The sequence below is a fragment of the Penicillium verhagenii genome (genome assembly GCF_028828195.1).
Source record: "Penicillium verhagenii strain IBT 33310 chromosome Unknown utg000003l_segment0_segment0, whole genome shotgun sequence".
NCBI classification, from domain to species: domain Eukaryota; kingdom Fungi; phylum Ascomycota; class Eurotiomycetes; order Eurotiales; family Aspergillaceae; genus Penicillium; species Penicillium verhagenii.
The window spans coordinates 2,730,718-2,748,864 of record NW_026643167.1 but is presented as its reverse complement, the minus strand read 5'-3'; the positions used below and the strand labels follow the sequence as shown (position 1 = coordinate 2,748,864).

The 18,147-nt window shown below is 48.4% G+C and overlaps 8 protein-coding genes across 8 annotated transcripts; 3 read left to right on the top strand and 5 right to left on the bottom strand.

The window, feature by feature from the left end:
- Nucleotides 1-24: 24 nt before the first annotated feature.
- Nucleotides 25-1,350, top strand: N7466_002411 (elongation of very long chain fatty acids protein; the record flags this gene model as incomplete). The annotated part of the gene is made up of 3 exons (XM_057161809.1): nucleotides 25-526; nucleotides 673-914; nucleotides 982-1,350. The coding sequence occupies 3 exons, from the start codon at nucleotides 25-27 to the stop codon at nucleotides 1,348-1,350; spliced, it is 1,113 nt and encodes a 370-aa protein (XP_057025094.1).
- A 2,207-nt stretch (nucleotides 1,351-3,557) lies between these two features.
- Nucleotides 3,558-4,880, top strand: N7466_002410 (PTH11-like integral membrane protein; the record flags this gene model as incomplete). The annotated part of the gene is made up of 4 exons (XM_057161808.1): nucleotides 3,558-3,783; nucleotides 3,844-3,911; nucleotides 3,993-4,366; nucleotides 4,433-4,880. The coding sequence occupies 4 exons, from the start codon at nucleotides 3,558-3,560 to the stop codon at nucleotides 4,878-4,880; spliced, it is 1,116 nt and encodes a 371-aa protein (XP_057025093.1).
- A 339-nt stretch (nucleotides 4,881-5,219) lies between these two features.
- Nucleotides 5,220-6,434, bottom strand: N7466_002409 (CapA family protein; the record flags this gene model as incomplete). The annotated part of the gene is made up of 1 exon (XM_057161807.1): nucleotides 5,220-6,434. One exon carries the CDS (start codon nucleotides 6,432-6,434, stop codon nucleotides 5,220-5,222), a length of 1,215 nt encoding a protein of 404 aa, XP_057025092.1.
- A 454-nt stretch (nucleotides 6,435-6,888) lies between these two features.
- Nucleotides 6,889-8,600, bottom strand: sreA (siderophore transcription factor SreA; the record flags this gene model as incomplete). Its single annotated transcript, XM_057161806.1, has 3 exons — nucleotides 6,889-7,676; nucleotides 7,736-8,244; nucleotides 8,305-8,600. 3 exons carry the CDS (start codon nucleotides 8,598-8,600, stop codon nucleotides 6,889-6,891), a joined length of 1,593 nt encoding a protein of 530 aa, XP_057025091.1.
- Nucleotides 8,601-10,802: 2,202 nt separating this feature from the next.
- Nucleotides 10,803-11,437, bottom strand: N7466_002407 (TVP15 family protein; the record flags this gene model as incomplete). Its single annotated transcript, XM_057161805.1, has 4 exons — nucleotides 10,803-10,975; nucleotides 11,036-11,125; nucleotides 11,191-11,306; nucleotides 11,418-11,437. The coding sequence occupies 4 exons, from the start codon at nucleotides 11,435-11,437 to the stop codon at nucleotides 10,803-10,805; spliced, it is 399 nt and encodes a 132-aa protein (XP_057025090.1).
- An 818-nt stretch (nucleotides 11,438-12,255) lies between these two features.
- N7466_002406 (uncharacterized protein) lies at nucleotides 12,256-13,014 on the bottom strand (the record flags this gene model as incomplete). Its single annotated transcript, XM_057161804.1, has 2 exons — nucleotides 12,256-12,554; nucleotides 12,633-13,014. 2 exons carry the CDS (start codon nucleotides 13,012-13,014, stop codon nucleotides 12,256-12,258), a joined length of 681 nt encoding a protein of 226 aa, XP_057025089.1.
- A 232-nt stretch (nucleotides 13,015-13,246) lies between these two features.
- Nucleotides 13,247-14,683, bottom strand: N7466_002405 (FAD-dependent oxidoreductase; the record flags this gene model as incomplete). Its single annotated transcript, XM_057161803.1, has 6 exons — nucleotides 13,247-13,590; nucleotides 13,648-14,023; nucleotides 14,082-14,185; nucleotides 14,256-14,359; nucleotides 14,434-14,571; nucleotides 14,658-14,683. 6 exons carry the CDS (start codon nucleotides 14,681-14,683, stop codon nucleotides 13,247-13,249), a joined length of 1,092 nt encoding a protein of 363 aa, XP_057025088.1.
- Nucleotides 14,684-15,818: 1,135 nt separating this feature from the next.
- N7466_002404 (uncharacterized protein) lies at nucleotides 15,819-17,557 on the top strand (the record flags this gene model as incomplete). Its single annotated transcript, XM_057161802.1, has 3 exons — nucleotides 15,819-16,074; nucleotides 16,171-16,583; nucleotides 16,637-17,557. The coding sequence occupies 3 exons, from the start codon at nucleotides 15,819-15,821 to the stop codon at nucleotides 17,555-17,557; spliced, it is 1,590 nt and encodes a 529-aa protein (XP_057025087.1).
- Nucleotides 17,558-18,147: the final 590 nt, after the last annotated feature.

Sequence of the window (18,147 nt, the reverse complement as noted above, 5' to 3'; positions counted from 1 at the left end):
ATTGATGATATATTTGTCTTGGCCATGTCTAATTCTACCGCTCATTGGTCTATTGGGCTGAGTCTTCCATCGCGAGATATTTTCAAGTTGCCTCCAAGCCAACCCCAGACAGGAGGCTCCTATCTTCGTGCACCACCTTCGAATATCGATGCGCCAAACTACTTTTACCCCTTCAGAATCAACAATGCAATTTTTCAGGCTTCGATAGATCTGACATTTGCGCTTACCTTCTCGGTGGCCTACGTTACCACAGTCATGTTTTTGAATCAATACAATGCCAGCCGACAATACAGACCATGGGCAATCAGTAGGATCTTGCCGTACAAGATCTTTGTCTTTGTGCACAATTCTCTTCTTGCGCTATTCTCGGCGTGGGTTCTCGTGGGGTTCGCATATGCGTCATATACCCATCTGCCGACAGCTGATGGGAAACACGATTATTATGCTCGCGTGGCAGAATATCTTTGTCAGTCAGAATCGGAATCTTTTCGACGTGAGTTCAAGAATCTCCTTCGCCTTGGAAGTAGTGCCTAGATGGAATTCTCATACTGGTACTATACATATTGTAATGACCTCCAGGGTTGAGGTCATATCTGATGGTTGAAACTGCATCAGCTACATACCCATCCGCTTGAGTTTGCCTCATTGATCTGACAATCACTCGTCTCATAGTCTCAACCGGGTTGAAGGGCTTCTCAGAGCAAGGAACCGGCTACTTTGGCTGTATCTTCTATTTCAGCAAATACTACGAGGTTGTCGATACCTTAATCATTTTGGCCGGAGGGAAGAGGAGTTCAACTTTGCAAACATATCACCATGCCGGTGTGATTCTATGTGGATGGTCGGCAATACGCTTTAATTCTCCTATAGGTCTGATAGGGTTGATTTTGAACGCCACAGTTCATACATTGATGGTAAATCATCTGCCTGTGAACTTGCTTACTACAATTGATTATACTGATCACCCTTCTGATTGATTAGTACACCTATTTTGCTATCCAGAGACTTGGAATTCGCGTTCCTATGGGTATCAAACGCTCTTTGACCGGAATTCAAATTGCTCAGTTTTTGGTCGGCATGGTCTGGAGCATGTGCTATTTGTTCGTTACCTACAGAGTACCATCAACTACAGCAGACAATCATGATAAAGAGTCGGCACAAACATTTGAGCCACATGCGAGCCGTGTACATTCATTCATGGACTCCAACCACACCATGGTTCCATGCATCACTGATAGCGGGGAGGCAAATGTTCTTTTTGTGACAAATCTGTACCTTTTACCCCTGATATATCTCTTTGTACAGTTTTTTATCCGATCATACAGGAAGGAAAAGAAAAGAAAATATTGAGAGCTGGAAGGAAACTCCGTCAGGGCATGGTTGATTGTTTTTTGATATGTGAATTTGCAGAGGCTGAATCGAGGTATCAATGAAGGGGTACGAAGACCGGAGATTAATTGGAGTTGTACGGGCAAATTTACAAGTGCAAACCTTGGAAATTCATTGTTAGTATTTTACATGCAGAATCTCAAGTGCCTAATGGGAAGAATGAGCTGCTTTGGAAAACAAATTAAAGACAAATGCACTTCCGAGCCCTGGAGGTCGAGTTGAATAAACAATATTTGTCAAGGTAAGCCACCAAAGACATCTGGATTGACACCTACCCTCGTTTGCACTGAACTAGTAAGGAAATCTAACAGGAAGAAAGCTAGCTAGCCCCTGGGGCCTTGACTGCACGAGCACTATGCATGCACATGTGCATGACTGCATGCATATCTGCCCGGTAAATTTATGCCAAAATAGGCAATATTCCTTCTGAGCTGAACCAGGCCAAGGCTATTGAATCTAGATCACTGAAAAGCTAGCTGGAAAGTTTCTGCGGGGTACTGATAACATCAATCAATTGATCTCAGAAGTTAAACGAAGCGTAACTCTTCCCTGACAGTGTCGTAACCACGATTGTAGAAAAACGCCACCAGATTCTAGTCTCAGAACCGCCCGCTTTCTTGAACGGAAGCAGAAAGGCGCTTCAGCAGAGATCAGCAACGTTCGTAACCATTGAACGCCCGCCGATCCTTCTGGTCGGCAAACAACGTTTAATAGGTCATGCGACATAGCGGGCCTTCTCCATTGGTGGGCCGAGGTAACTTAAATCCCAATGAACTCAAAACTATACATCTCCCTTTACTATTGTGTATATACTGTACAAGTCTCTGTGATATGGACAAGACCCCAAGGACGTAATCTTGCATGGATTGAAGGGTTTTTGTTGCTTGTGGGCGGAGGGCTTGAGACGTGGAGCTCCGCAGTGGAGATCTAAGCCGCTTTATTGAATGGCTTGCAATGCCATGTGGGGTTTTGTTGACAGGGGGCGGATTTTCAACACGGTTGACAAGGCCATACCACTTGATCGACAGAGCTTGTCTTCGCTTGGGGGCTTCGACGATCAATAGCTTGCATTATTGCGGAGTTTTTCAGGTCCCCGACGGCTTATCATGGGGAATTGACAGCGAGATCAAGGAAAAGCTGGAGTTGAGTGATTTTGTGGCTTAATGATTCTAACCGGAAAGGGAATGATCGACGTGGAAATCACAATTTTCGATGGTTGACTTTTGACATCGGGGGACCTTGAAGTTTGGTGACAAGTGACATTTCGACCTTGCACTATACGAACACGACGTGCTGCAAAGATTGCCAAACAATGTGATGCATCGTTAAAACATGAAGTGGCGGTCACGGAGAAGGCGGATCACACGTGGTGCAGAATTCCGCTTCGAACATTTTCCCATCTCACATCACACAAGAATGTGCGGAGTCGCAAGAGGCAGAGAACTTCAGACTGTACGACGACTTGTTTCATCGGGCCCACACTAACGGCGGTCTGATCTCAAACAAACCATGCTCGACAGGGGAAGTTGAGAAGACAGCACTTGCGTTCCATGGAAAGTCGGCAGTCACCTCAATCAAACCCACAATTCTTTACTCCATAATAAATTGATGTTCATCACCTTCCTGGATTCTGTGTGGCCAAAGACCCACCAGGGGTGACGCTGCAGTGGGGATCAAGGGGTCAAAATTCAGTGCTAGAGTCATTCTATGGCAGGCTTCGGTGCATTCTGTGGTCTGTTGCATGGAATGCGACTCCATCGGAGGACCACATGGCGCACACTCGAGCCGAGTCAGGATTTTCTCTCGGGATCGCTGCTAAATCGTGCGCTATTGGAGACACTATTCAAAGTCGGCGGAGATCGAGGACCAAGCGAAGGGGATCCTCCTTGAGTTTCCTGCATGAACAGATCGACTCCACAGTAGTGCGCCCAGGTTCGGGTGGCTTAACGCCATGTAAAAGAGCTCTGCCCCGCTCCATTCCGTCGGGCGGTCTTTTGGCTGCAAACTTTTCGATTCTAGCTCAATAAACCCCGTCGACGAACGGCTTTATGTGGTGATTCAACTTACTGAGGGTTAATTTTGGTTCTTGTGGTTTGGCAGGAGAACAACGGAACCCACCCCTCGACGACACTCTTTTCTTATTTCGCTCCTTTACATATTTCACCAACATGGTCGACCTTTTACACGAATTGGTCCCCCGGACTCAGGACGATGGTCTTGAACGTGGCCGACGGGCGATGGTGGTGACGGCGGTTCTTACTGGAATGGCTGCATTTGTCGTTGCCTTGCGCTGTTATGCTCGGTTTGGGCTGATGAAAATCACCGGTCGTGAGGATTGGGCCATTCTGGGCGCTTTGTTATTGTCATTTGCTTATTGCGGCCTTGTCGGTGGTGGTAGGTTGACAATTTTCGTTTCTTGAAGAATAGTTGAATTTGGTATTAACATCGAACTAGAACATCATTACGGAATGGGAATCCATCAAAAATATCTCCCAGCGCATATTGTACAACAACAATTGAAGGTATGACCTTAAAAAAGGCCCTTTTTTACATACTCCGTCTCTTGCAAGTCTCAATGTTCATACTAAATGACCCATTTGCAGTGCTTATGGGCCGCTATCCCATTATACAACGCCAGTCTCGGTTTCACTAAATTCTCCATTCTCTTCCAATACCTCCGCATCTTCCCCGCTCGCTGGTTCCGAAACTCATGCTATGGCATAATGGCAATCGTCGCCACGTACTCAACCTGGGCCGTCGTCAGCGGCTACGTGAACTGTGTACCGGTCGCCAAATTCTGGAACCACGATCTACCAGGCCACTGCCTCAGCTTCGACGCCGTCTGGTTCTTCAACGCATCGATGAACATCGCAACAGACGTGACTCTTCTCCTCCTCCCAATGCCGCTACTCTCCGCGCTCCAACTCCCGCGCATGCAGAAGTTCGCGCTCATGGGCGTCTTCGCCATTGGTATTCTGTATGTGGAAAACCCGACTCTTTCTTAACGCGAAAACAAATACTAATCAAACTTGGTCATTCTCAGTGTCGTTATTACGAGCATCCTCCGTCTCTCCAGTCTTCGTACCGTCGCTAGCAGCTCAGATACATCCTACAGCAATGTCGGCGCGGCCTACTGGACCGCAGCCGAATGCAATGTCGCCATTATCTGCGCCTGTCTCCCCTTCCTCCGTCCCATCCTCAGCGTACTGTTCCCCAAGCTGCTTTCTACGAACAGCTGCAATCGCTACACGGGCAACGACGCTATTACCGCCAACCGATTTACTAGTCATCGATCCGCAAGGCAGCAAAGCCAGTTGTTTAGTCGCAATGATGAACGGGATTACGATGTGTATTCCATCAATGTTAAGCCCGGTGATGGGTCGGAACGGACCTCGCTTGGTGGTATTGAGGTTACCACCGAGATGACGGTCATGCAAGAGACCAAGCACGACGAAAATGTGAGCGAGCGGCGGCTTGTCATGGATTCTTGATGCTTGATGTTCTTTCACTCTTTTTCTCTACCTTTCTATGTACATCTTTGGAGATGGTATGTGTAAACATACATACTACACCTTCAAATGCTTTTTACGACTGCATGGCGACGGCTTTTCATTTCAGGTTTCTTGGGTTATGGAGGATTTTTGACTTTTTTTTATATCTCACTTTGTTTCTATTCAATGTATATAAGTGTCCTAGTACAGTGCGCATATACAAGTCCATTTACGGATATTTACCTTTGAATATGCGTTGACGCTGTAACCTTCGAAGGCTGTACAGACTCCTAGGTCCTTCAATATTGGGAGTTATGTACGTCTATGAATCTACAGCGCTCACCTGATATCAATAAGGATCTGACCTTCCTCTCCCAGACAACCGCGCACAGCAGTGCCCATCTCCGCACTCAAATCCCGAACCTTCTCTCTCACCCACCCATGATCCTCATCGCCAGCATCCAACAAATTAGCCCGGAACCGATCAACCCGAGTAGGAAATATCTCCAACCGATCCAGCCCAAGCCCTCTTCCCGTTCCGTTATCTTCCCTTACAACAACCCTCCAAACAGCACCGAGATCATTCCTATACTTTTCCCGCACCATATAATCGTCAACAAAATCCCCACACCCATAGATAATAAGCTTTCCCCCATAAACCTCCACGCCCTGCACATGGTGGGACGAGTGTCCATGCACAATATCCACTCCACATTCATCAACAAGAAAGTGCGCCAGAGACCGTATCCGCTCAGACGGACACCAGCTATAATTCGGGCCCCAATGCACCGATATAATCTTGAGAGCCGCCGTCGTTTTCGTCCCACTACTACCACCACCACTCAGCAACAAGCTTTTCAAGCGCGCCCTCGTCGCAGATGAGTACTCGATAAAATGAAAATTCGGAACAGTAGCGCCCCATTCCTCCGGATGATCAGAGGCAGAATATACATGCACGGGATACGCATTGGTTGTTCCCGGGTCATCCAAAGCCCGCCTCTCCCGCTCGCTCCACCGAGATGGCAGCACTTTCTCACCACCAACCCGTCTGGAACGGTACTCGTGCACCGCGCGTGGCAAGTACAATATAGCGGGATGGTACGCTTCATCTGTATTCTCGCCCGCGCCCGCGAACGCTACGCCCGCTTCTTTCAGGGACCATACTGTCTCGAGGAGGCCTTCTGTGCCGTAATCGAGGGTATGGTTGTTTGCGAGGCTGGTGTAGTCGACGCGGGCGGCGTGGAGGACGGGCGCGAGGTTTGCGGGGTGCATGCGGTAGTTGAATGTTTTGTTTGGCCAGGGGGAGGCGGTTGTTGTTACTGATGTTTCGAGGTTGATGAGGAGGAGGTCGGATGTGCGGAGGAGGGGGAGGGTGGAGCCCCATGGGGCGGAGGGGGTGTAGTTTTGGGGTTGGAGGGTTGCGCTGGTGGATTGTAGATGTGCGGCGTTGGCGGCGTCTTGGGGGCTTTCGACGTGGTTGGGAAGGAGTTGGTCGATTAGACGGGCTAGCATGACGTCGCCGAGGAATGTGAGGGTGAAGGACTGGGGCGTCATGGTTTGAGTCGGAGGTGCCTGTAAATTTTGGAAGTTTTCAATCAATAAGATGCAGGTGGAGATAACCCCAAGGTGAGGACATATCTCGATGTATGGGCTCTAGGAAAGTCATGATGACATATTGTAGTTAAGTTTTCGGTTCGGCCCGCAAAGGATTCATGCTTTTAGAGACGATACTGTGAAGATTGAGACCAAAAGAAGAGAATCGTTTATTGAAAGAGCAAGCAATTGTAGCGTACAATTCGTCTTCGAAAAAAAAATAACTTTTTTTTTGAAAGGAAAGGTAAAAGGTAATAATAGCACAGTGAGGGATCCATACTCCCAGCAAAAGTAAGTGGTATCTTGCGCAAATCCCCGAGCATTTGCGCCGCATGATGTGGAGGAACCTCCACCCAAACTAAGTAAAAAAATCTCATTAATTTCGTTTCATCACTCGTGGGAGCTGATGTAAGTATTATCGGCCCATCTGAGCCAACTCTCGCTCCTTGGCGCGCAATGCCTCGCGCATCAATTCAGCTTCCCGCTCCAACATGGCACGGCGTTCGCCCGATGGATGTTCCGCGAATGAGGAAATCCCGGGTAAATGTTGCGGCGGGTGTGGTGCAGAATGCATGGGTGCCTGATAAGGTTGTGGCCGACCCATGGGCGAAAGGTCCATGCGAGAGTCTTCGCGGCTTTCTGTCTGATTCAGGATAGATGAAATCGAGCTGAGGCGACCTGGAGGGGAAGGATTTGTCGAAGACATGATGGGGGGTAGCTGATTTGATCCAGCGCCTAGCATGGGCGGTGCAAGTCCATCTGAGGTCTCCGCCAAGGTCCGTTTCTTGGGAAGCGCAAGAGAATTCGGAGACGCAGATCGTCGAGCGAATTGCACCGGCGAGTGGCCCAACCGTTCAGGCTCGAGGAGTTTGGGAAGTTGGTGGTGATGAGAGCTAACATAGCCAGTAAAATCCACCGGAGGTGGAGCAAATGGCAAGGGGCGTGATGAATCTTCATGAGGACCTCTGCCGGGCATTGGGTGGTAATGGTCGGGCTCATTGCTCATGTATCGATAATGATCGTCGTGGATTTGAGCCAAGGCCGCGGGGGAGGCTTCGGGGGAGGCGGATGAGCCATTGGAGGACTGGGTCGCTGCGGTGGGGGACTGATCTCGTAGGGCTGGAACGACCCGCTTGCGACGCTTGATGATAGACTTTTTCATAGTTGTGGGGCGGTAGCAGCCGTGAAGCTTGTAGTAAAGACCTAGTTCTCGTGTTAGAAGACAATAAAAAAAAAATAAGCAACTCGATATTTTGACTTACCACAGGCATTGCAAATGGGATGACCATGCTCATCTCGTCGCCACAGTGGAGTCACGGTCGTCCCGCAGTTCTGGCATGCAACCAAAGTTCCATTGCTATCAACGGCAGTGTTTTTCGCCGGTGCCTCAGCCACGGGTGGGGGAGGAGTTGGACCGGCATCTGGGGTTGAAGTGCGACCCCAGGAGGAATGGGGAGCACCCCGAGGCGCAGACTTGTAGATGCGATTGTTGTATGCGGGGCAACCATCACATCCCTCAGCACCACCGGTACCGTTGCAGCTTCCACCACCAGGACAAGAACCCTTACAGCCTCCTTCTGACGTCGGGGTATGTTCCATGTGAGGGGCGGAAGGGGGTTTGCTTTCAGGACCGTCGGGGGTCTGCTGGATACGATTTCGTTTTGTGGGGCGAGCAACATTACGGGCCTTCAGGTAAAGACCACAAGCATTGCAGATCATGGCTCCCGTTGGAGACCTCCGCCAAAGGGGCGTACTTTTTGTTCCACAATTGCTGGGAGAAAAATGTTAGTATGCGACTAAAATTATTAGCAATTTTGAGGAAGAAACGCACCTGCATGAGTGTCCCAGAAAAGATGTATCTTTTTGAGCCCGTGGAGAGGTCCTCTCTTGTTCTGATCGGGTATCTGAGAGACCTGATGCTGAGCCGGGTCCATGGTGCGGTGGAGGGCTTCCTGACAACTTTATGGAAGTATCGCCATAATGATCTGCCAAATGTTCTCGACCCGCATGTGCTGACGATACCAGTTGTTGAGCGGCGTCCAGATCCTCCGCGGAAGGTTGGCGCAGGGGGACACTAGTGTTCCTGGGCAAAGAGCGCACCGGGTCCATTGGAATGGATGCTAGCATCACCACTTATATTGTCCAGGGAATCGATTCAATAAATCCAAGAAATGAGGCAGAAATTCAGGCGAGGGTCCCCGATTCCGGACCGCTGGGGTACAAGGATACGAAATGGCGAAAGCGAGAGAAAAAAAAAATCGGATCGACTAGATAACAGGGTTATGTCGCACTGCAGTCGGAAGCAAAATTCACCGTATCACCCAGATATGAACAAAGGGCAAATGTCGGTCAAGATGCTCGGCGTTAAGCAAGCGGCACACCGGCAGAGGGGAGATGCAGGTCTAGGAGCCGCTGTAGTGAGAGATACGGCGAGGGCGAGGGGAGGGAGGAAAGATTGGGTGTTTAGCGTCGCAGAGGGGCACCCGAGGCGACAAGGATGGGGGCAATGAGAAATCAATCAAGCACCCAAAAAAGCCGATATCATGAAAGAATGTGGCGACCCAGTAGTCTGGAACGGTCAGGTGATGGGGACGATTGCGACGGCTGACAGCGCAGCAGGCACGGGGGCTATCTTGGCGTCCTGGGGGAAAAAGGAAAAAGGCAAAGGTTTGTTCGGAGATGGAGACCGCAGGAGGCTAGACAGGACTAGGATTGGGCCGAGTTCGCTAGGGTCCTGCAGGATGGTGATCACACGGCAGTCAGGAAGTAGGAGTGGGAGATGCAGGAATGCGGAAAGGGAGAGGGAAAAGCAAAGTAAAAGGAAAAGGAAGAGTAAAACGAAAGGAAGAATTAAAAGGGTGAAGATATTCTGGTAGAAGTTGAGAAAGGAGAAAAAGATGTTCTTGGAAAGGGAATACGGGGAGTTTGAAAGTTTGGGTTTATCGATCTACGAAGGGGGGATCTACTTATCATTATCAGTCTAATCGCATCATCTGCGCTATCTCATCTAATCTCTATCTGATTCTTCCAAGCCTTTTCTCTCTCTCTCTATTTCACTTTCATCGTGTTTCCATCTACTAATATTACCTGTCACATTTGGATGACTTTTCATCTTTGCTTTTTTTTTTTTTTTTCCTGTAATGCCGAAAATCTCTGATCGCCGATAAGCCGGTCCAAACTGTCACTCCCCAGATCGCAAAGAGCAAAAGACTCCACCGATTCCTGATGAAGTTTAGGGGGGCGAAATACAGTGGGAATTCCCCTTCCCGAGTGAGGTGTGGGCGGGCCTATGCGTAGGCAAGCAGATTTATATTCCCTGTCATTGGTGGAGCCGACTTTCCACTCAAAGTAAGCAACAATCTACGAGATTTCGTTGGTTCTCGGCAGTGGCGGGTTCCATCCGGAGGCCACGCTGTTCTCCTTTTACTAATGGACCAAGCGAAAGAGGGTTTTTTTTCTTAGGATTCCTATTTGTCTTTGCTTTGGAGAACATGACGTTCCTTTTGCACACCTGTAACAGGAAATCGGTCCCTGTGTAGATCAGGTTGCACGGTTCGGTACTTTGTCTATGACTTGCATCCAGGAAATGAACGTGAAAAGAAAAAGGATTTGGACTAGTAGGTATGTAGCACCTGGGGTTTCCGTCTTGGCCATTCTAAAGCTGAGCAATTGACCCTGGCTATTATTATGCAGTATTATAGCCATTATAGCCCTCGAGATCTTATAGGAAACCCAGGCCTATAGCCCATGTGACGTATCGCATTTTCGCTAAACGGAGTGTGACCCGACAAAAGTCTGGTTCTTCAAGAATAATTTGCTCCACTTGGAATCACTTTACAAATAATTCCTTAAAAAGGATCCTGCCTCGGCGATAGAATCTAAGACAGCTCCACTCAAATTTCAATGTATACATCATAGGTCAATTTGATGTCGCCATGATCTAGCCACATTCATTCAAACTATTGTACAGTATCTTCCCAAATGGAGTCGCAGTCCACAGGTATCAAAATTAGACGAACTCAAAAAGAAAGGAAATGAGCAAAAAAAAAAAGAGAAAAACAAAGCAGACGAGGGTGAGGAAGTATTCCTTTTCGTCCGCGACAAACCGATCCTTCCCGGGTCCAACCGCTTCTCAACACGGACCAGGGAAATTATCTGGATTGTTATGACAACGTTCATCCATCATATAAAGCATTGCGAGAAATCCAACGCTGACAACTATGCACTTTCCATGGATTTCAGAAGGAGCAGTAGATCTATTCTTTATCCATGTTGTCACTTCGCAGATGGAAATGAGCTTTCAATGCTGGTTGGCTTCGAGCGAGGGCTTTAGACCTGCTCGGCACCCCAACCTTGGTCGGATTCGCGCATGTTCGAAGGGGGCTCGATAGAGGGGATGAACTCGAGGACAAGGTAGGCAACACCGATGAGACCGACGAGGGAGCCAGCGATCACGCGCAGCACCATGTCGTGGAGCAAGATGGATCCAACGAAGACGTAGACTAGTGAGAACAGTGATTAGCTCAAGAAGTCCCAATTATAGGGAACGGGATATGACTTACAGATACCACGGCCGAGGAAGGAGAACAGGAACGAGGCGTAACGGTAGGCATAATCGGGAACGTTGGGCACAAACTCCAGACCAGCAACAACTAATTTCAATGATTAGCACAATTGACACCTCTTTCATTGAAGATTGGAAGTAAGTGCAACTTACCGACACCAAAGATAATAACATAGGCACCGACGATGACGGAGCTCATGCTAGCTGGGAAGAACTGGCTGATTCCACCCAGCACCATGATCACACCCACCGCGATGTTAACGAGACGACTGAACGAGGTGTTAGCATGGCTGCATTGGTCTCATAATCAAGGTCCAATTTGGAATCAAAAGAAGGCGCCCCGCCATCGCGAAGCTGGCACGGGAAGGACAAACACATACAAGATGTTAGAGAAGTCCATTTTGATGACGTTTTGGGATTGAATGTCCAATGATCGTTAGTGTCTTGGGATTAGGATGATCAGATAAAAGATTCCAACGGGAATAGATGAATCGGTTCAGATGGATAGTGTGGCTCGTGGGTTCACTAGTCATTCATTAGTGTCGGCACAGTCGGAATGGTTCATCTTTGTTTGTGTCGGAAGTGGCACAGACGGGGTTTCTGTGGAGTAGGGAGGTTTGGAAGCCAAGATCATACCTGAGATGGATCCAAGGGAGCAGCCGCAAAGTTGAGTAGGGGTAGAAGAGGTTAGAAATCTAGCCAAGACGGCACTTTTAATGAGGAGATGATAGAACAGGGGAATGGGAGAAGCGTGGAGAGCGCAAGCTGTCGCAAGCAGCGGGTCGTGCCAAGCCACCGTGGCTGAATCAGCACGCATTGGGGCAGGTCACGTGAGGGGCTGAAAATAGCGTGGGCCCGTGTGGTGGAGCCCTATTCTCGTGGCCTTGTCTGGGCAAGATCTACACCGGAACCAAAATGAACCAAAATCACTGCTAATCGTAGCTTCTTTTAATAGGCAGTCCTGTTTTCCTGATCGTTCGGGTGACGTGGAACGAGCAATAGGCCCCCTTTGCTAAGTTAGAGCCTGTGGTCTGACTGAGGCAGCAGAATTAGAGCAAGCCCAAAACGATGCACGGGCCGATGCCTAAACCTACTAGTAAGACCTCGTATAAGCTAGTAGCATATAGGCACTATACGATTACGCTAGATTATGGAATAATACGGCAATAACCTCCAGGACTTAGAAAGGGCCTAGAATTTTGTAGTTCATGTCTTTATCTAGACTTGTTTTTTGTCCAGGCGCACAGTTGATAGGCCATTGGCGAGGATACTCATCTCCTCGGGTTCCTGGCCCAGAGCCTCATATATGGCATCCACATCTGTACCGATCCCAATCTCTTCAGCCGTCCGTAAGCTTCGCGTATCAAGAAACGGAGCAATAGATGGCCAGATACTTTGCACGTTATTGAAAAACAATTCTACCCCCAAGTCTCCCACCCCCTTAAACTCCTTCATCAAGGTGCGGACTTCTTCTCGATCTCCATGCGCAGATTGCAGTAAATTGTTCAAGTCACCATCTAGGAAGGCATATCTCAGCGTGCTATCCTAATCATTGTGTGTGTAGGCACTGGAATATGAGTGTAATCGACACATACCGTATTTATTTGACACGAGATCCGAAAGTGAACCCAGGTAGGATGCGCACTGCTCCCGATATCGATTGTAGCCTCCTGCTTCCAATGTCTTTGCACGTTCCTCCCATGTCGTGGTGGCGAGTATGTCGATATGATGATACCCCTCATCGAGTAGATGGCTACTGGTTCTCTGAGTGAGGGTATGTGAGATGGGCCGTGCTTTGACAATCGCATCTAGGACCATGGCAAGCACCGTGTCGGGAGTTGCATCTAAAGTCGAGTTTTTTGTGACGGTTGTCCCAGCCAACGGTAAATGGCCATACTCTGAAATTAGGGACTGGAGTGGTGCTGAAATCTCATCTTCAAAGTCGTCCGAGGAGGTGCTTTCCGTGGATGACGGCATTGTAATGTACCAACAACAGAAGCGCAAGTCTAAGAAGTGGTCAAATAAGATAGATGATACGGGCAAGATAGATGGTTGCAGAGTCGCCATCGTTAAATTTTGACGTCACAATTGCATAACCTATTATTAAGTAGAGTCGTTGTCAACGCTTAATAAACATGCATCAGCCAACATTTGAACGAAGAGTAGTACGTGTGGTGAATAAAATTATTCATGCATCACTATGACTGGCTCAGAGCTTGGCACGAGTCTTGCCCGTCAAGACCTCGTTTACTAGAGTCACTGCATTCTCTGCGCAGCCAAACGAAGCCTGGTAGCCAAATCCACCATGTCCATAGTTATGAACAATCTTCACGCCCTCTACTTCGTCTTTCTCAAGGCGAGGGCCCCCATCACGGAGAGGCCGCAAGCCAACGCCATGGCGGACAATGCTGAGCCCCTCGATACCCTCCCCCTCCTTGACGAGCTTGGGACAAATGGCAATTGCTCGCTTCATAATTCGGTTTGCAAGGTTTGGGTCGGGCTGTCCGTCCCAATTATGCTTTTGATAAGATCCTCCGAGGATTGTGCCCCCACCTAGTAAATCGTCAGCTGTGATTCTCTCTCCTGGGGATATTCTTCGATGAATCTGACCTGCAGCACGAGTCATAATATAAAGTGCTTCGTCCTCTCCATCATCTGTACCAGAGGCAGAAACCATCTCGCCGGGGTCATTTCGGACCACAACAATCTGGCCCCTGGCGGGGTACATCTTATCATCAAGAACTCCTCCTAGAGTTTTAGACGCCAAGCCCGTGCAATTCACCACCACATCCGCCTTTTGTCCGGAGTGGTGGGCATAAGCTGCCTCTGATATGTGCGAGACTATAGCCCTCTTGAAGACAGCTCCGGTCTTCAGGCACTGCCCAACCAGCCACGGTAAATAGACCGCCGTGTTGATACAGACCGATGTAAATTTCTGGGCATTGTCGATACCCGGGGCCAACTGGCTCTCGGGAATCGTCTCAAACTGCGGGGTTGGTTATCAGCGTTGCTTCCTGGGAGGATAAGGGTCCGACTCAACATACGTCGGGGACGACATCCTTATACCACGGGTTAGGCTGAACCAATTCCGAGAACCATTGACCAGTGGCAGACTCTTGGTCCTTCTTCCGGTTATAGATCAATGAATCTGGTATATGTTAGACCGATGTTTTTATCTTGACAGGCATGAATGTAAACTCCATCTCCAGGGCCCATACCTCTGAAATGGATTCCCGCGTCGGGATACTTCTCACATACTTCCTGTAGTGCAGGCCAAGTCGCGCGCTCCCATGCCTGGTGCTTGCTACCTTCCTTGCCGACTCTGTACATAGCAGGTTAAGAGGTGAGTTTAAGATTCAATGAACCAGGAAGCGACTACATAGGCATTGGACGTACGGCATGTAGTTGGCTCCAGCCCATGGGGAAGCATATTCGATGTCATAGTCTCCTGGCATATGTTTTGCCAAAACAGTAATTTTGTTTGCAGGGTCTTTAGACAAGAGGTAGGCAGTTGTCAGGCCCGTAACACCGGCTCTAACTTAATTTTAGTAAATCAAGATGATGAAGAGATATTGGCACCCTTGCCTCCACCAGAGGTAAGTAAGGGAGGTCATTCTTACCCCAGAATCACAATATTGTTCGGCATTTTAGATATGATCTATCGAATCGGGCTCAGAGAAATCAAAATTGTTCAGAATGGGAAGAAGTATCAATGTGTCAGTTGATGTCAACTCATAAATACTGTCTTAATATTTTGAGTCAAGAAGGCGGAAGTAAGGGAGCGGGGGTGAGGAGTAGATAATCTCCGCTATCGACAATCAATTTGATAAGAGAAATGGGGTCACACTTTCATTTCAAGGCAAGTCATTTCGTGGTATCGTTGGGGTCAAAACCTGTTCCACGTTTCCAAGTGTTGACTATTTTCAGTGGCGGGAGAAAGGGCGGTGTGCTAGTCAGACCAACGAAAGCTCTCAAAAACAATAAACGCGCTAAATTTTTCAATACGGAGAACAGTTGCAATACAGACCATAACATCCTTTCATACAACTCCGCACCTTCAGTCCCAAGTGCGGAGTTGTTCTAGGCTGAAAGGAAGTTGAATACTACAGATCGAAAGAACAAAGAGAAATGAGGCATTGAGCTGTTCCATCTGGGTCTTTGTCCTAAAGAAAATGAATCCCTTATAGGTATAGTTTTTAGAAAGCAGTTAGAACGCGAGAAAGAAAAAAAAAATGAAGGGAAAAAAAGCCTTTTTTCCGTAATGACCCGTTTCCATCCCTCGGGGCTCCACCGCGTCCCTAGAAGGGAATGAATCACAATTCAGATTTGATGCTTCAATTTGATCATCTATAGCTCACTTGTTGATCACTATATATTAGCAAAACTGAAAGCAAGAAGGTAAGCTTTTGGAATTAAATCTAGAGCCATTGAATCCTTAAAAGGCAAGGTTGAAAGTGAATGAAAGGTCTCGAGATCACCGATGTCATAGTAGGCAAAGTCTCACGTGTGGCCCAATCATGGGGAACAAAGGTATTCACCGCCTCCGACTCGGCACTCAACTCTGCGCCAAAAGTTGGAATTCCTTTTTCTGAATCCATCGCACCCGCAGGGCTTATTCACTCTGCGGGTTACCTTTGATTCTGATTTTTTTTTTTCTCCTTTTGGTCTCGCATCTCTTTTTTGGACTCGGGGGCTCCTAATAATCCCTTTATGGCGTAAACCCTTGTGTACCAAGAATTCACCATTCATGCCGGCCCTGATCTGAGCAGGACTCCTCCAAGATGTCCTCATTCACTCACGGTGGCAGAATTGTGCCCATAGTTATGGGTCACCAACAACACGCCGACTCTACCCCAGACTCATCTGTACTAGACATCTCTTCTCCTTCATATCCCAACTCTTCCTCTTCTCTATCGCTGCTGGACCAGCAAAAACATATTGTTACCATGCGTCAACCCAAGACCATGAATCACGAAAGTTTAGAGATGCCCTGTCTCAGGGAACGCGGCCTTTTTGCCTTGCCAACAGAAGGAGATGGTAAGATCACCGTACCTAGGGACTTTGGAGCTGCCCTGCATGAATATCGAGCTTCCTAGATCTAAGAAAATGTTGTTTCTGACGCGTCAAATGTAGGGAATTGCCTGTACTATTCCCTATCCGACCAATTGAAGGGCACATTTGCCTATGGAGACGAAATTCGCCAGACTCTTGCATCCCACATGGCAAACAATAAAACGTATTTTATGCAGTTTGTCGTTGCCCAAGGTGGCGAGCGCCGCCGCCCCAAACGAGCCACCGCCTCCGCATATGCTACGCGTTCCGCCGATGTATTGACTCCATCTGAAGAAGACAAGGAACGCCGCTTCGAGGAAATGGTCGCTTCAACTCGCAAAAATGGGGAATGGGGAAGCTCTGAACATTTGCAGGCATTCTGCCAAGTCTTCAAGGTCGATATTAATGTGTACACTATGGATGGCGTGCAAATGTTCCGGGACGTCTATGCCACGCCTAACGAGCACCGAGAGGTTATCCATGTCGCTTTTCACGTGAGTAAATCCACTTGACAGAATCTCCTGACTTACTTACTGACCGATAACAGGACTTTAAACACTATTCTTCCGTGCGAACTGTCGACGGCTTCCACACAGGGCTTCTGGCTAAGTCGGTGTGCCTTGAGCCCCTCGCTACATCATTGAAAGATGAATCACCAAAGGATAACGCTCCTAAAGATGAGGCACCAAAAGACAGCCCTCCATATGCTTCTGCCGACGTCAAAGACGTGGCCGTTGACACCAAGCACATCCCGAATGCGGAAAGCAATGATACTCACTCAATTCAAAACACACCCTCATCTCCCTCCTCCACTTCCATCTCTACCAACGACACTCAATCGACCTGCACATCTGTACATAGCAAGGATTCCGGTTTGGCTGTTGATGTGTGCCCTCCTTGGGACATCCAAACTATTCAAGAGGCCTTTGGAGGTCGGTATGACCAGGAAACCATCAGAGACATGCTTCAAAAATGCCGTGGCGACATTGATCGGGCTTTTGCAGCTCTCCTCGGTGAAAAGAATGACAGTGAGAAGAAAGTCGTTCCAGGTCCCAGTCTGAAGCCGAGCTTCCAGGTATCTCGCTCGTCATCGCCATTTAGCACAGGCAGCAAGCGTTCTGCAGATGACAGCGACGACTCGGAGGACCCTCGCCCAGCCGTCCGACGAGGTAGGCCTAGGAAGCGGCTTGTTTCTAACCTCACGCTGGGCGTGGGAATCTCGTTTCGAGACGACCAGAATGAAGTCGTCTCGCTTAATCTACGGGTTAGTCCAGTTGGAATATTGAGAAACGAAGATGAACAAACCACTGACAAATTAACTTTACAGATGAAAGAAGACGCCGAAAGGGCAGCAAAAGCGGAGAAGACCGTGGTGGGGCCTCTCAGCGAGACCGAATCTGAGCGATCAGAGACAGCCCAAAAGGGACCCCGCCGCAGTGGCCGCCTTTCAAAGTCTCGTCCGGCTTAGCTGACTCGCATGTGATTTTCCATTTACAGCTGTTCATATTATCCTTTTCTTTGCTTCTCCTAGACTTGAATCGTCGTTTGCGGCGATCGACTTGCATTGTGATGGCGTTAGCGTGAAGCCTTCGGCATCTGGGGATTTGTTTTTGCCGTGTATGCATTGGCATATTGACCAGCCAGTCAGGCTGGCAGGGGAGGCGTTTTGTGTTATTTGCATGAAGAGAGGTGCCTGGAGCCCTCCAAGACCACGATTTTGCATATCATGCGAGGTATCGCGGAGATTCCTAGCTGAGATATTTTGCTGGTCATGTACCAATCTAGCTATTCCTTTGCTCTAATGTGATATCCACAAAGCTCAATTGCTTTGATTGAAGTTTTATTCTGAATTTTCCCTTTCGCTCCTTTAAATTCCAGTCGCTCCCAAATATCCGAGTTCCGAACATTGAAGGGAGCTGCACCGTAGATTATACGAACATGTAGACATCTGGACCCTTCGTAGTATGCATGCTTGATACCGAACTGAGCACTTGTGTACCAAAAAGCTGCGACCATATCTTCCGATTCGCCCAGTAACCGTAGCGCAGTAGTCATCAA